The 17,047-nt window shown below is 42.9% G+C and overlaps 1 protein-coding gene across 3 annotated transcripts in view; it reads left to right on the top strand.

Annotated features, from left to right (window-relative positions):
• The first annotated feature begins 1,352 nt into the window (after window positions 1–1,352).
• Window positions 1,353–17,047, top strand: part of LOC128693037 (tektin-2) — a 63,990-nt gene continuing 48,295 nt past the window's right edge. For all 3 annotated transcript variants that reach the window (XR_011392897.1, XM_053782526.2, XM_070092148.1), the window contains exons 1-4: window positions 1,353–1,478; window positions 8,744–8,903; window positions 9,285–9,392; window positions 9,720–9,869. Coding sequence is in view for 2 of the 3 variants with exons in the window: in XM_053782526.2 (XP_053638501.2) it covers window positions 8,766–8,903; window positions 9,285–9,392; window positions 9,720–9,869 (396 nt within the window). In the remaining variant the exon portion in view is untranslated. The remainder of the gene's footprint in view (window positions 1,479–8,743; window positions 8,904–9,284; window positions 9,393–9,719; window positions 9,870–17,047) is intronic.

The following is a 17,047-nucleotide window of genomic DNA, read 5'->3' as shown; positions in this document are numbered from 1 at the left end:
TGCAGCACCAGTTTGGAACCCACACCTGGTCAAGCAAGTCAAGAAGTTAGAGAAAGTACAAAGGTTTGCATCAAGGCTAGTTCCAGAGCTCAGGGAAATGTCCTACGATGAAAGGTTGAGGGAAATCGGACTGACGACACTGGAGGACAGAAGGGTCAGGGGAGACATAATAACGACATACAAGATACTGCGTGGAATAGATAAGGTGGACAGAGACTGGATGTTCAAGAGAGGGGACACAGAAACAAGGGGTCACAATTGGAAGCTGAAGGCTCAGACGAGTCAGAGGGATGTTAGGAAGTATTTCTTCAGTCATAGAGTCGTCAGGAAGTGAAATAGCCTAGCAAGTGACGTAGTGGAGGCAGGAACCATACATAGCTTTAAGACGAGGTATGACAAAGCTCAGACGCAGAGAGAGAGAGGGCCTAGTAGCGATCAGTGAAGAGGCGGGGCCAGGAGCTGAGTCTCGACCCCTGCAACCACAATTAGATGAGTACCTACTGGAGTTTTATGATAAAGTAACAGAAGTAAGACACGAGAGAAACGGGTGGGTTGATTGCATCTTCTTGGACTGCAAGAAGGCCTTCGACACAGTTCCTCACAGGAGATTAGTGCAGAAACTAGAGGATCAGGCGTGTATAACAGGAAGGGCACTGCAATGGATCAGAGAATACCTGACAGGGAGGCAACAACGAGTCATGGTACGTGATGAGGTATCACAGTGGGCACCTGTGACGAGCGGGATTCTACAGGGGTTGGTCGTAGGACCAGTGCTATTTCTGGTATATGTGAATGACATGATGGAAGGGTTAGACTCAGAAGTGTCCCTGTTCGCAGATGTGAAGTTAATGAGGAGAATTAAATCAGATGAGGATCAGGTAGGACAAATTTCTTAAGCCATTTTTTGATCATCCGGACTGTAGTGCATGTGTTGGACTGCTGGCACCAAGCACCAACAGTCTGGTCGATCAGGCCAGCAACTGGCAGGCCTGGTCTAGGACCGGGCCATGATGGCAGTAACCCCCAGAAGCGAGCACCTATAGGTAACTGCCTCAGTAATCTAAGAAAGGTATATATATATATCTATTCCATAAACCCAGCTCCCTCTTCCTCAATGAATGCATTATTACTGTTATTATAATCAAGGAGAAGCGCTAAACCCGTAGGATTATACAGCGCCGGGGGGGATGTGAAAGTCATTCAGGCTTAATTCGGGGAACTGGAGCACAGATCCAATTCCCTAAATCAAGAGCCCCTCACCAACTTCAAGGAACCTTCCGTGAGGGGTCAATGAATGCAAAGGGTGCAGAGTGGTTGCTAGGGAGGGTTGCTAGGACGAGTTACTAGGGCAGGTTGCTAGGGACGCTGCATCACACTTGCTGGACGTAGTCATAGTGAGAACAAATCTCTCAGCTCACTGCAGTACAAAAGGTATTAAGGAAAAATAAGACGGTGGGGCAACACTATTTCTCGTTCAGGTAACAACAATTTCTTACTTATTCACATACTCATTATCTAGTATAACAAATTAAACTTAAGTGTAAACTAGATACATTTTCATCGTTGCACGATCCGTTAGTTTAATATGTTTATTATGCACACCATACCCATCCTGTGGGCGGTAGTCAAAAGATTACAGAGGTACATAATGGATCCAGGGACTGGACCTCAAAGTTATGATAGCTGAACTAGTTACAAAGGTAATGCACGACCCGAGAAAGGTATTCCATATATCGTGTAATCCAAGCCGCCTAAATCCACGCAAGAGGGATAGCAGTTTAATCTCTAAACCCTCAGGAGGCAGAGGACCTGCAGCTAATCTTCCTAAGGAAATCCAGGGGCTATAGTTCGACCTTCCCTCATGAAGCCCAGGAGCTGGAGATCAGCACCATGAAGGCCTCTCCAGGACGGTTCCTGGCGCTCGTGAAAAGCTCTATATCCAAGGAATTTGACCTACCCTCTTCCAGGGGCCGAATCTGAACTAATGCGTTCTTACAGGCACCGCTGTATGACCCATACAGGTTTAATAAATGGTTATAACCTTAATTTTTAATGGGGTGGACTGGTAAGCCATTTGTGGGTGCCAGTTGGCAAATTGACACCCACAAAACCCAAAATAAATTAAAAAATACTTCCAATTAAGATACTTCCTTACTGAGGGTTTGAAGACGATAAGAAGAGGCATTCTCTACCTATAACATTTGAAACAATTTAATAAAATTCGCAAATTAAAATTTTCCAAAGGGATTTTTCATTATTGCATTATTTTGCTTTGATGCTAGTGAAGGGTTCGTGATCCAAGGAACTAGACTTATCTTCCTCTGCCATGGATGCCATGATTGTGACCAGATCTACCTGGAGTTCATTACCTTTGTAACTAGTTCAGCTATCATAACTTTGGGGTCCAGTCACTGGACCCATTATGTACCTTTGTAATCTTTTGACTACCGCCCACAGGATGGGTATGGTGTGCATAATAAAGATATTAAACTAACATGGATGGAATCTGAATGTCTCCCATTCCACAGGTGCTATGTGACCCGCTACGGGTGTAGCGCTTTTCCCAATGAAAAAACGGAACAACTGTAAACGGCCTCAATCATTAATATCTGATACATCGTACGAAATGAATGAAACCTATTTTTTAAGGAACAGGCTTTGTAGTTGCTAATGTTGTTGTATTCTGTGCAATAACTGGAGAATGCATCTTCAGGTCAGCTCTAAACTTTTATGTAAAGTAAAAGGACACAAGTGCAACTAATGTGACATTTATTGTGGCAACGTTTCGCTCTCCAGGAGCTTTATCAAGCCATTACAAACAATACATGGACACAGAGGGTATATAAAGGCTCAGAGTGAGGTGAATACTAGTGAGGTACCATTTCGATGTTCACTAGTGGTAGTAGTAGTAGTAGTAGTGGTAGTGGCAAAAGCAATTAATTCGTACATGAGTAAAAGGATTAATTGCTTTTGCCACTACCACTACTACTACTACTACTACCACTAGTGAACATCGAAATGGTACCTCACTAGTATTCACCTCACTCTGAGCCTTTATATACCCTCTGTGTCCATGTATTGTTTGTAATGGCTTGATAAAGCTCCTGGAGAGCGAAACGTTGCCACAATAAATGTCACATTAGTTGCACTTGTGTCCTTTTACTTTACATATTGTCGGTAATTCTACCAACTTTATATCTAAACTTTTAGTTCTGGTGTGTTATCCCTTAAACTTCACGTTGATGCTGTGTAAGTTATAATGTGCCGATTTTATTAATCAAATTGGTTTCCGTGGAGTAACTAAAGTATGTCTCTTCTGGTCAGAAATAAGTCACAGTGACTGACTTTATTTAGTTATTCTATGTTAAATCCACATAATGTATTTTTATGCGCCCATTAACATGTGAGCTCTGGACACCTTTGTAAAAAAAATGTGATCTTGATATCTAAGGCTTATCGAAAATTATTTACTGTACCTTCGTATTAATCTATTTATTTATATTCTTATTCTCTTAAACGTTGGTCAATCTTAGAGAAAATGATAGAATGATTTTTGGCTTGTATAGATCCAACTTTATTTTTTCTTATAAAAAAAAGTTGAAATGCTACTTGTAATGCGATAATTTCAAAATGTTGCATCCAATTAACATCAACCCTTCAACGTTGATAAATTGTTAATGCAACATATAAGCGGCGTCAAGTTCAACATCCTGATGTGTTTTAGGATATTGGTCTCTTCGAGATAACACTAGAATGTCTCGTCAGTTTAGCTTCAAAACTGGTGTTTTTTAGTGGAAGGTTTTAATTAGTTTTGGTCTGTGTATCAAAATTTACCATTTTTATTGAAGACACAATACCGTGACTGGAAAAAACACACAAATAACCCGACTTTGTAAATGGTTCAAGTCGGGCCGAAACATCGTCATAAACCTGTGTGTGGGTTATTTGTGTATTAATTCAAAAAATTTTGATATTAGTCTCCATATGATGACTTGATAGGAGTGAATGGAGACAAATGGTTTTTAATACTTGACGTGCTGTTGGAGTGTGAGCAAAGTAACATTTATGAAGGGGTTCAGGGAAACCGGCAGGCCGGACTTGAGTCCTGGAGATGGGAAGTACAGTGCCTGCACTCTGAAGGAGGGGTGTTAATGTTGCAGTTTAAAAACTGTAGTGTAAAGCACCCTTCTGGCAAGACAGTGATGGAGTGAATGATGGTAAAAGTTTTTCTTTTTCGGGCCACCCTGCCTTGGTGGGAATCGGCCAGTGTGTTAATAAAAAAAAATGATGACTTGTGAATGACTCTTCTGATTTTCATCAAATCTTCAAAGCTAACACTTACCTATACACAAATAACCCGCACATAAAAGAGAGAAGCTTACGACGACGTTTCGGTCCGACTTGGACCATTGACAAAGTCACACTAACCAGAGGTGGAGTAGGACGGCTATATATAGGCAGGAAGAGGTGATGGTAGTAGTAGTAGTAGTAGTAGTACAAGAATGGTACAAACTTGAGCCGCCGCACTCTGCACTGAACCACGCACACTGACGTACAGGGGACCGGGCTTATGGAATACAAGAAATACCTTTCTAGGATGGCACAGTGACCGAAACACGTCTAGTGGTTAACTGCATTAAAAACTTATGCCAAACTCTGCACTGTTCCTACTGTTTGCAGGAGCCAAGGATTATGTAATATGGGGATACTTTCTTGGACTGTGTAGCAACAGAAATACATCTAGTTTGTTGAAGGTTTTACGTAAGGAAAATGGTAGTACTTCCTGAAAAAAATAAAGGGAATTGCATAATTAATTATATTCTGTGGGTTTAAACTATTTTAAAAGTCTTGATAACTGATTTTCTTAGTGTTCCTGAAAAATGAATATGATAGTCCAGAAACTATATAAATAAAATTTGTAGCTTCGTGCTAACAAGCAAACCTAAATTTTATTTCTTTCTGTAAGCATAACGCTGTAATAAAAGAACCATTCTTAAGTTTTTGCAAGGAATCCAGGGAGTCCAATTTTTTTTTATTAAAATGTTGGAAAATGTATGCTTACTTACCCTAAACTAATAGGGTAAGAGAAGATAAGATAAGATTTCGTTCGGATTTTTAACCCCGGAGGGTTAGCCACCCAGGATAACCCAAGAAAGTCAGTGCGTCATCGAGGACTGTCTAACTTATTTCCATTGGGGTCCTTAGTCTTGTCCCCCAGGATGCGACCCACACCAGTCGACTAACACCCAGGTACCTATTTGCTGCTAGGTGAACAGGACAACAGGTGTAAGGAAACGTGTCAAATGTTTCCACCCGCCGGGAATCGAACCCGGGCCCTCCGTGTGTGAAGCGGGAGCTTTAGCCACCAGGCCACCGGGCCACCTCCTAATAAATTCCCTACGAGCCCCGTGAGGGCGGGGACTGTGGCTAGGCCTGGGGACAGTTGGTCCCAAAGATGAGGGGGTACTTGTACCACCTCCCATGGGAGACTTAGGTCTCGAGACACTCCCCAGATAGGGAGCCAAGGCCGGGTCACCACTATTGGAAAAGACCCGGGCCGGGAGAGTACCGACGAATAAAAAAAAATGCATCAGCATTTTATTGATGATCAGAAGTGGTGTTCTATAGTTTTTTTTTTTTTTGAATGGAAATCAGTTTCACAATTTGCCTAACAATATTCGCAAATTTAGTTCTATGCAACCCATTAACAAATCAAAGTTTGAAACCTACCAGATAAGGCATTCTTTACTTATCGTACAGAGGCCAGCTATTCATAGCTTTTTAACTATCTATTTGTAAATTTCTATCAGCTGTTGAGGACTGATACCGATTAGTGAGGCATAATCAAGATATTTTATGTAATACATAAATAATTTTAAAATTAAAATTGGCAGATAGGCACGTACACACGTCAATAATAATCCCAAGAAGGATACACCAGTAGGAATGTTTGATGCCATTCAGAAGAGTCTGTGTCAAGTTGTAATAATGTTGGTAGAATTATCCACAATATGTTAGGTAAAAGGACACAAAAGCAACTAATGTGACGTTAAGGACCCCTATTATTTAAATTAATTTTCCCATAGACCCCCAGGTTCTTGAAAGGTCTATCTACTCAACAAGCCGACTTTATTAAATAACAACAAACTCGCTTTCTTAGTTTCATTTCTCAATTGAAAGACATACGTAACTGAGTATACAATTAAATAAACGGCAGTATTAAAAAAATACTTTTTCAATGAGATGGTTGACGTTATTTTGATGACACTATGTTCCGAATTTCAGGTTCAATGACAGACAGTTATAAGCATAGACCAGGTTTCACATTCATCATGCGTCTGTATTTTGATTTTATATAAAACAGCCGGGAGAAAGCCTGCTCACATAAATATGTAGTGGGAATGTCATCAAATATTTCAGTGTTTTAGATACCAGTTCTGGCAATGTGAAGGACCTGGGAGTGATAATGTCAGAGAATCTCACTTTCAAAGATCACAACAATGTCTCCTCCACATCTGCTAGGAAAATGATAGGATGGACAGCGAGAACCTTCAACACTAGGGATGCCAAGCCAATGACGATTCTCTTCAAATCGTTTGTTCTCTCTAGGCTGAAGTATGGCTGTACACTAACGGCCCCTTTCAAGGCAGGCGAAATTGCATACCTGGAGAATATACAGAACTTTCACTGCACATGCAAGTACAATAAAGCACCTAAATTACTGGGAACGGTTGAAGTCCCTTGACCTGTACTCCTTGGAACGCAGGCGAGAAAGATACATGATAATATACACTTGAAAAATCCTAGAGGGACTAGTACCAAATCTGCACACGGAAATTACTCCCTACGACAGCAAAAGACTCGGCAGGCTCTGAAATACTTCCCCTTCCCCAATTAAGAGAAGGGGTGCCATGAGTACGCAAGAGACAACACAGTATGTGTCAGGGGCCCAAGACTGTTCAACTGCCTTCCATCATACATAAAGAGGATTACTAATAGACCCCTAACTGTCTTCAAGAGGAAACTGGACAGGCATCTAAAGTCACTACCTGATCAGCTGGGCTGTGGTTCGTACGTCGGTTTGCGCGTGGCCAGCAATAACAGACTGGTTGATCTGGCCTTGATCGAACGCGAGGCCTGGACTGGGCCGCGGGGGCGTTGACTCCCGGTACACCCTCCAGGTATACTCATTTTTCACATGCAGCCAAAAATCAGTGAGGTGTCACACTAAAGTTCGACAAGATCATTTTTTATTTGCAGTTAAGTCTATTATTTTTTACATATCTACAAGAAATCATACCTAATACACTTGTTATTGGCACCAGGAAGAGGGAAAATAATCCCTTGTTATTGGCACCAGGAAGAGGGAAAATAATCCCTTGTTATTGGCACCAGGAAGAGGGAAAACAATCCCTTGTTATTGGCACCAGGAAGAGGGAAAATAATCCCTTGTTATTGGCACCAGGAAGAGGGAAAACAATCCCTTGTTATTGGCACCAGGAAGAGGGAAAATAATCCCTTGTTATTGGCACCAGGAAGAGGGAAAACAATCCCTTGTTATTGGCACCAGGAAGAGGGAAAACAATCCCTTGTTATTGGCACCAGGAAGAGGGAAAATAATCCCTTGTTATTGGCACCAGGAAGAGAGAAAATAATCCCTTGTTATTGGCACCAGGAAGAGGGAAAATAATCCCTTGTTATTGGCACCAGGAAGAGAGAAAATAATCCCTTGTTATTGGCACCAGGAAGAGGGAAAATAATTCCTTGTTATTGGCACCAGGAAGAGAGAAAATAATCCCTTGTTATTGGCACCAGGAAGAGGGAAAATAATCCCTTGTTATTGGCACCAGGAAGAGGGAAAACAATCCCTTGTTATTGGCACCAGGAAGAGGGAAAACAATCCCTTGTTATTGGCACCAGGAAGAGGGAAAACAATCCCTTGTTATTGGCACCAGGAAGAGGGAAAACAATCCCTAAAACTTGTAAGTGAATGAAAAACTTTCTTATTTCCTCAGTTTATCTTTATCAGCCTTATCTTGAGTAATTATATATTTTCATTCTGCGGCCTCTTAAAATTTTGAACTTAGCTCAGGACTCCCAGGACACGCTGACAACCGCTGTCTTACAGATAGGAAAAAAAATAAGACAGCAACAGCCTGATGGTTTGATCCTGTGTGGCTTGGGTAACAATATATATTTATTAATAATTCTAAAATTTATTTTGATGAAAATTAGTTTTTCTTTATTTTCTACCAACATTTGCATACGCTTTCTGAAGACTGTATATTCAAGTGTAGTACTGTAATGAATGAAATAATATATCACGACAATCTTGTGATAAGATAAGATTTAGTTTGGATTTTTAACTCAAAAGGGTTAGCCACCCTGGATAACCCAAGAAAGTCAGTGGGTCATTGAGAGACTTATTTCCACTGGGGTAATAAGTCCCTCGATGATGCACTGACTCTTTTGTTACCCTGGGTGCGACCCACACAGGCGACTAACATCCTGGTATCTACTTGCTAGGTGAACAGGACAACAGGTGTAAAGAAACGCGTTCAATCTTTTCACCTCTGCCGGGAATCGAACCCGGACTCCCAGCGTGTGAAGCAAGAGTTTAGCCAGTCAGGCCATGAGGCAGAAGTAAGACCGTAACGGTAAGGATGATCATGCTATAATTAAAAACATATCAGTGCAATACCCCGTGAAATGAACCTTGGCTGTTATATATTCCATGATACAGAAGTGACAGAAATAGAAGAAGGATGAAGGTAGAGAAGTCAGTGATGCGACACCAGCCTGATGACTGGCACCGGAACAACTCTTCCCTCCGTCAGGCCAGTGAAGACACCTGCACCACCTCTCACAACCTCCGTCATCAGTCACATCACCTCCGAGACCAGGTAGGATATCATAATTTGCTGATCCAGGTTCATGATATTGTTTACATTTATATGGTGATGTAGTTTTATTGATGAGACATTCAACTTGATAATGGCCCGTTTAAGTTTTGCAGTGATTGCACATTAAGGAAACAAATTAGACAGCTCAAAATAAAATAGTAATGTGTAGTGAGAAAATATAGTTAACTAATTTGGATTGCACTGCGAGAAAGCCCTTAAAGCACTGCAACAAAAACTATCACCTGTACATCAATATACGCATGTTTTATTTTCATATCGTATGCATTTTATTGCATCATGCTAATTACATTGTCTTTTCCATTTAGTTTAAATAAACGTTATCTGAACAGAGATAATTAAGCTTGGCAAGTGTGTATACAGATGCGGAATAAGACATGGTGGGACCAGGATGACAATACAACTCGCCTTCAAGACCGTATCTACGAGCTACAGCGAGTCACTAATGACCTGCAACGATCCCTCGAGCAGGTCAGCAAACTTGACTCATTGCGACCTCATTCAGTGCATCTAGAAGTTTTAATTTATGCTAGCAACTAGGCATGTAGTGAAAGACTGACCTTACATTTTCTTTTAATGCTCTAAAATAAGATCTCTACACGTTAAAACTATTAAAGTAGCATGTAGTGTGACAGCAGCCTAATTACATCAGAAAAAATATAAGTTACTTGGTATAAGTGCATGTAGAACTATCAGAATTTTATACTGTGCTGTATACATTGGTGACACATAAACTGAAGGAACATCGCAAACTATATCAGTACCCAGATCACCTTCTTCCTCCTCTTACTGCCGCAGGTCTCCGAGGAGATCAGGAAGCTGGAGGTAGCCAAGGAAACGACGGAAGCAGAGACGGAGGCGCGGATTGCTCCCCTCAATACGGCCATGGAGTGTCTCACACTGAGGGAGAGGCGCAGGGAGGCAGATCTTGTGCATGATCAACCGGAGGTACATACCCCTTTCTACAACCCACTCATTCATTCATGTTGATTCGCCGGTACTTCCGGCCCGGGCCTTCTCCAGATGGTGACCCGGCAGTGGCCCCCCGGGTGGGGGGTGACGTTCATCTTCTTCTTTCTTCTTTCTTGGGCCCTCCGGTTGGAGGATGTCTTCTTCTATCTTGCGCTGAGTTACCAGGAGGGAAGTGTCTTCTCGCTTCAGAAGCGCAGGCGGGCAGAGGCAGCAATTACAGGGTCGATTGGAGCCACACCCCAGCTTTAGCAGGCAGCAAAGTGCTGGGGTAACTTATCTTCATGGTGGGTGGTCATGGATAGTCGTGCTAGAGGAGGGTACCGTCTTCACGGGACCCATTCTGGAGCGTCCTGAATTTCTTCCTTGAGGTGTAATCGACTGCCATAAGGCGGGGTGCAGTGAGTAGTCTGTTCAGGTCTGCAGTGGTATATGAAATATTTGGGTCATAGGTGTACTTGACTGTCCCGTCCTGGAGTCGCTGTTTAAGCTCCGAAGACTGCATTGGGCTCTTGTACTGGTTGGTTGTGTAGAAGTATACACCAGTCAGGACGCGAACTTCGTCTTGTGGTGTAGCAGTGGCAGTGGCACGGGGAGATGCATCCCCAGTTCCTTGTGTTTTAGCTTTCTTGGCTGTTTAATATGACAGAAGATTTAGAAGATATATTGAGGAAAAGGATGGGAAGCGGGAGGGAGTTAGGTCGAGTATTAGCCTATTGTTAACCGCAGCACTGCATACTTTTGTTATACAAATCAGACAAAATATATTTAGCACAACGCTGAAACGAATTACGATCATTCGAAAATATTCGCTGATCGAGCCTCATTGACTTAACGACACTGTTGTGTTTATCTTGCCGCTGATACAAGGTCCTAAATGCACTAGAAGATAAAAAGAATGCAGATGTAATATATGCAGACTTTGCAAAAGCCTTCGACAAGTGTGACCATGGCGTAATAGCGCACAAAATGCGTGCTAAAGGAATAACAGGAAAAGTCGGTCGATGGATCTATAATTTCCTCACTAACAGAACACAGAGAGTAGTCGTCAACAGAGTAAAGTCCGAGGCAGCTACGGTGAAAAGCTCTGTTCCACAAGGCACAGTACTCGCTCCCATCTTGTTCCTCATCCTCATATCCGACATACACAAGGATGTCAGCCACAGCACCGTGTCTTCCTTTGCAGATGACACCCGAATCTGCATGACAGTGTCTTCCATTGCAGACACTGCAAAGCTCCAGGTGGACATCAACCAAATCATTCAGTGGGCTGCAGAAAACAATATGAAGTTCAACGATGAGAAATTTCAATTACTCAGATATGGTAAACACGAGGAAATTAAATCTTCATCAGAGTACAAAACAAATTCTGGCCACAAAATAGAGCGAAACACCAACGTCAAAGACCTGGGAGTGATCATGTCGGAGGATCTCACCTTCAAGGACCATAACATTGTATCAATCGCATCTGCTAGAAAAATGACAGGATGGATAATGAGAATCTTCAAAACTAGGGAGGCCAAGCCCATGATGACACTCTTCAGGTCACTTGTTCTATCTAGGCTGGAATATTGCTGCACACTAACAGCACCTTTCAAGGCAGGTGAAATTGCTGACCTAGAAAATGTACAGAGAACCTTCACGGCACGCATAACGGAGATAAAACACCTCAATTACTGGGAGCGCTTGAGGTTCCTAAAACTGTATTCCCTGGAACACAGGCGGGAGAGATACACGATTATATACACCTGGAAAATCCTAGAGGGACTAGTACCGAACTTGCACACGAAAATCACTCACTACGAAAGCAAAAGACTTGGCAGACGATGCAACATCCCCCCAATGAAAAGCAGGGGTGTCACTAGCACGTTAAGAGACCATACAATAAGTGTCAGGGGCCCGAGACTGTTCAACTGCCTCCCAGCATACATAAGGGGGATTACCAACAGACCCCTGGCAGTCTTCAAGCTGGCACTGGACAAGCACCTAAAGTCGGTTCCTGACCAGCCGGGCTGTGGCTCGTACGTTGGTTTGCGTGCAGCCAGCAGCAACAGCCTGGTTGATCAGGCTCTGATCCACCAGGAGGCCTGGTCACAGACCGGGCCGCGGGGGCGTTGAACCCCGGAACTCTCTCCAGGTAAACTCCAGGTAAGAACGAAGGAACACTACAGCAGTAGGCCTGTTGGCCCCATGTTGTGTAGGTCCAACTCACCCCCCCTCCCCCCACATCCACTCAATGTACCAGTCAACCTATATTTAAAGTTACCCAAAGTTTGTGCCTCGGTGATGTTACCTGGGAGTTTGTTCGACTCATCCAGTACTTCCTGATATCCTTTTCTTTATATTCGAACCTTACACTTGTCTGCACTGAACTGCCATTTCTATGAGCACAACATTAACTTATCCGGGTTATCTTGAAGCTTTCTAGTGTCAACATCGGAAATTATTTGACGGCATATTTTAAGTGTCATCGGCAACCTTATTTATGTCGCTCTTTATTCCCTCACCAATGTCGTTTATATAGACTGTGAACAACAAGGGTCCTAGCATTGACTCCTGTGGCACACCACTCGTAACTGATTTCCACTCCGATTTCACTCCATTTATTCAAACTCTCTGCTGCCTATCAGTTAGCCATGCCTCGAACCAGATGATTTCTCATATTCCATGTGCCGTTATTTTCTTAATCCTCCCTGATCAAGGATTTTATGAGTTTTTTATTGTGTTTGGTTGATTTGGGTCAAGGTAAACTAACCTAAGAGGAATGATGGAGGTTTTTATTTGGATTACCTGGAGTTTACCTGGAGAGAGTTCCGGGGTTCAACGCCCCCGCGGCCCGGTCTGTGACCAGGCCTCCTGGTGGATCAGAGCCTGATCAACCAGGCTGTTACTGCTGGCTGCACGCAAACCAACGTACGAGCCACAGCCCTGCTGATCAGGAACCGACTTTAGGTGCTTGTCCAGTGCCAGCTTGAAGACTGCCAGGGGTCTGTTGGTAATCCCCCTTATGTATGCTGGGAGGCAGTTGAACAGTCTCGGGCCCCTGACACTTATTGTATGGTCTCTTAACGTGCTAGTGACACCCCTGCTTTTCATTGGGGGGATGTTGCATCATCTGCCAAGTCTTTTGCTTTCGTAGTGAGTGATTTTCGTGTGCAAGTTCGGTACTAGTCCCTCTAGGATTTTCCAGGTGTATATAATCATGTATCTCTCCCACCTGCGTTCCAGGGAATACAGGTTCAGGAACCTCAAGCGCTCCCAGTAATTGAGGTGTTTAATCTCCGTTATGCGCGCCGTGAAGGTTCTCTGTACATTTTCTAGGTCAGCAATTTCACCTGCCTTGAAAGGTGCTGTTAGTGTGCAGCAATATTCCAGCCTAGATAGAACAAGTGACCTGAAGAGTGTCATCATGGGCTTGGCATCCCTCGTTTTGAAGGTTCTCATTATCCATCCTGTCATTTTTCTAGCAGATGCGATCGATACAATGTTATGGTCCTTGAAGGTGAGATCCTCCGACATGATCACTCCCAGGTCTTTGACGTTGGTGTTTCGCTCTATTTTGTGGCCAGAATTTGTTTTGTACTCTAATGAAGATTTAATTTCCTCGTGTTTACCATATCTGAGTAATTGAAATTTCTCATCGTTGAACTTCATATTGTTTTCTGCAGTCCACTGAAAGATTTGGTTGATGTCCGCCTGGAGCCTTGCAGTGTCTGCAATGGAAGACACTGTCATGCAGATTCGGGTGTCATCTGCAAAGGAAGACACGGTGCTGTGGCTGACATCCTTGTCTATGTCAGATATGAGGATGAGAAACAAGATGGGAGCGAGTACTGTTCCTTGTGGAACAGAGCTTTTCACCGTGCCTGCCTCGGACTTTACTCTGTTGACTACTACTCTCTGTGTTCTGTTAGTGAGGAAATTATAGATCCATCGACCGACTTTTCCTGTTATTCCTTTAGCACGCATTTTGTGCGCTATTACGCCATGGTCACACTTGTCAAATTCTTTTGCAAAGTCTGTATATATTACATCTGCATTCTTTTTGTCTTCTAGTGCATCTAGGACCTTGTCGTAGTGATCCAATAGTTGAGACAGACAGGAGCGACCTGTTCTAAACCCATGTTGCCCTGGGTTGTGTAACTGATGGGTTTCTAGATGGGTGGTGATCTTGCTTCTTAGGACTCTTTCAAAGATTTTTATGATATGGGATGTTAGTGCTATCGGTCTGTAGTTCTTTGCTGTTGCTTTACTGCCCCCTTTGTGGAGTGGGGCTATGTCTGTTGTTTTTAGTAACTGTGGGACGACCCCCGTGTCCATGCTCCCTCTCCATAGGATGGTAAAGGCTCGTGATAGGGGCTTCTTGCAGTTCTTGATGAACACGGAGTTCCATGAGTCTGGCCCTGGGGCAGAGTGCATGGGCATGTCATATATCGCCTGTTCGAAGTCAATTGGCATCAGGATAACATCAGATAGGCTTGTGTTAACCAAATTCTGTGGCTCTCTCATAAAAAATTCATTTTGATCTTCGACTCTCAGTCTGGTTAGTGGCTTGCTAAAAACTGAGTCATATTGGGACTTGAGTAGCTCACTCATTTCCTTGCTGTCATCTGTGTAGGACCCATCTTGTTTAAGTAAGGGCCCAATACTGGACGTTGTTCTCGACTTTGATTTGGCATAGGAGAAGAAATACTTTGGGTTTCTTTCGATTTCATTTATGGCTTTTAGTTCTTCCCGCGATTCCTGAGTCCTATAAGATTCCTTTAGCTTAAGTTCGATGTTTGCTATTTCTCTGACCAGTGTCTCCCTACGCATTTCAGATAGATTGACCTCTTTTAGTCGCTCTGTTATTCTTTTCCGTCGCCTGTAAAGAGAGCGCCTGTCTCTTTCTATTTTACATCTACTCCTCCTTTTTCTTAGAGGAATAAGTCTTGTGCATACATCGAGTGCCACCAAGTTTATCTGTTCTAGGCATAAGTTGGGGTCTGTGTTGCTTAGTATATCTTCCCAGCTTATATCGGTTAGGACTTGGTTTACTTGGTCCCACTTTATGTTTTTGTTATTGAAGATGAATTTGGTGAATGCTCCCTCGTGACTAATCTCATTTTGTCGGTCTGGGGCTCTGCGCATACATGTCTGAACCTCAATTATGTTGTGATCTGAGTATATTGTTTTTGATATGGTGACATTTCTTATCAGATCATCATTGTTAGTGAAGATGAGGTCTAGTGTATTCTCCAGTCTAGTAGGCTCTATTATTTGCTGGTTTAAATTGAATTTTGTGCAGAGATTTAAAAGCTCATGTGAGTGTGAGTTTTCATCAGAGCTGCCTCCTGGTGTTATTACTGCAACACTATTATTTGCTATATTCCTCCATTTTAGGTGCCTTAAGTTGAAATCCCCCAGGAGCAAGATGTTGGGTGCAGGAGCTGGAAGATTTTCCAGACAGTGGTCAATTTTTAACAGCTGTTCCTGGAATTGCTGGGATGTTGCATCCGGAGGCTTGTAGACTACCACAATGACTAGGTTTTGGTTCTCGACCTTTACTGCTAAAACTTCCACTACATCATTTGAGCCATTGAGCAGTTCTGTGCAAACAAGTGACTCTGCAATGTACAGGCCAACCCCCCCCCCCTTTTGCCTGTTCACTCTGTCACATCTGTATAGGTTGTAACCTGGGATCCATATTTCGTTGTCTAAGTGATCCTTTATGTGGGTCTCAGTGAAAGCCGCGAACATTGCCTTTGCCTCTGCAAGCAGTCCACGGATGAAAGGTATTTTGTTGTTTGTTGCTGGCTTTAGACCCTGTATATTTGCAAAGAAGAATGTAATCGGACTGGTGGTATTGTTGGTACTAGGGGGGGGGAATTTTTTTTCCGGCATTAGTATCTGTATCTGTTGGTTTGGAGTGGAGGCTATCGACTGTGGTTCCACTCCAGGAATGACTGGATTTGGTGTACAATTTCTGCCATTTCCTGCCAGTTTTTTTTTCCTTCCTGGCACTAAAAAACCTCTCCCTCTTGAGTGGCTGTGGCTACCCAGGTTTTCCCATGGCCTGGATGTTTTGTATCTTTTTGTCCCCTTTAGATGGTGTGCCTGGCAATTTAAGTTATAGCTTGCAGAGGCAAAGGCAATGTTCGCGGCTTTCACTGAGACCCACATAAAGGATCACTTGGACAACGAAATATGGATCCCAGGTTACAACCTATACAGATGTGACAGAGTGAACAGGCAAAAGGGGGGGGGTTGGCCTGTACATTGCAGAGTCACTTGTTTGCACAGAACTGCTTAATGCCTCAAATGACGTAGTGGAAGTTTTAGCAGTAAAGGTCGAGAACCAAAACCTAGTCATTGTGGTAGTCTACAAGCCTCCGGATGCAACATCCCAGCAATTCCAGGAACAGCTGTTAAAAATTGACCACTGTCTGGAAAATCTTCCAGCCCCTGCACCCAACATCTTGCTCCTGGGGGATTTCAACTTAAGGCACCTAAAATGGAGGAATATAGCAAATAATATTGTTGCAGTAATAACACCAGGAGGCAGCTCTGATGAAAACTCACACTCACACGAGCTTTTAAATCTCTGCACAAAATTCAATTTAAACCAGCAAATAATAGAGCCTACTAGACTGGAGAATACACTAGACCTCATCTTCACTAACAATGATGATCTGATAAGAAATGTCACCATATCAAAAACAATATACTCAGATCACAACATAATTGAGGTTCAGACATGTATGCGTGGAGCCCCAGACCGACAAAATGAGACTAGTCACGAGGGAGCATTCACCAAATTCAACTTCAATAACAAAAACATAAAGTGGGACCAAGTAAACCAAGTCCTAACCGATATAAGCTGGGAAGATATACTAAGCAACACAGACCCAAACTTATGCCTAGAACAGATTAACTCGGTGGCACTCGATGTATGCACAAGGCTTATTCCTCTAAGAAAAAGGAGGAGTAGATGTAAAATAGAAAGAGACAGGCGCTCCCTTTACAGGCGACGGAAAAGAATAACAGAGCGGCTAAAAGAGGTCAATATATCAGAAATGCGCAGGGAGACACTGGTCAGAGAAATAGCAAGCATCGAACTTAAGCTAAAAGAATCCTTTAGGAGTCAGGAATCGCGGGAAGAACTAAAAGCCATAAAT

This window comes from Cherax quadricarinatus, chromosome 38, assembly GCF_038502225.1.
Source record: "Cherax quadricarinatus isolate ZL_2023a chromosome 38, ASM3850222v1, whole genome shotgun sequence".
NCBI classification, from domain to species: Eukaryota; Metazoa; Arthropoda; class Malacostraca; order Decapoda; family Parastacidae; genus Cherax; species Cherax quadricarinatus.
The sequence above is the reverse complement of the archived record's forward strand: the minus strand, read 5'-3'. Positions and strand labels throughout refer to the sequence as shown.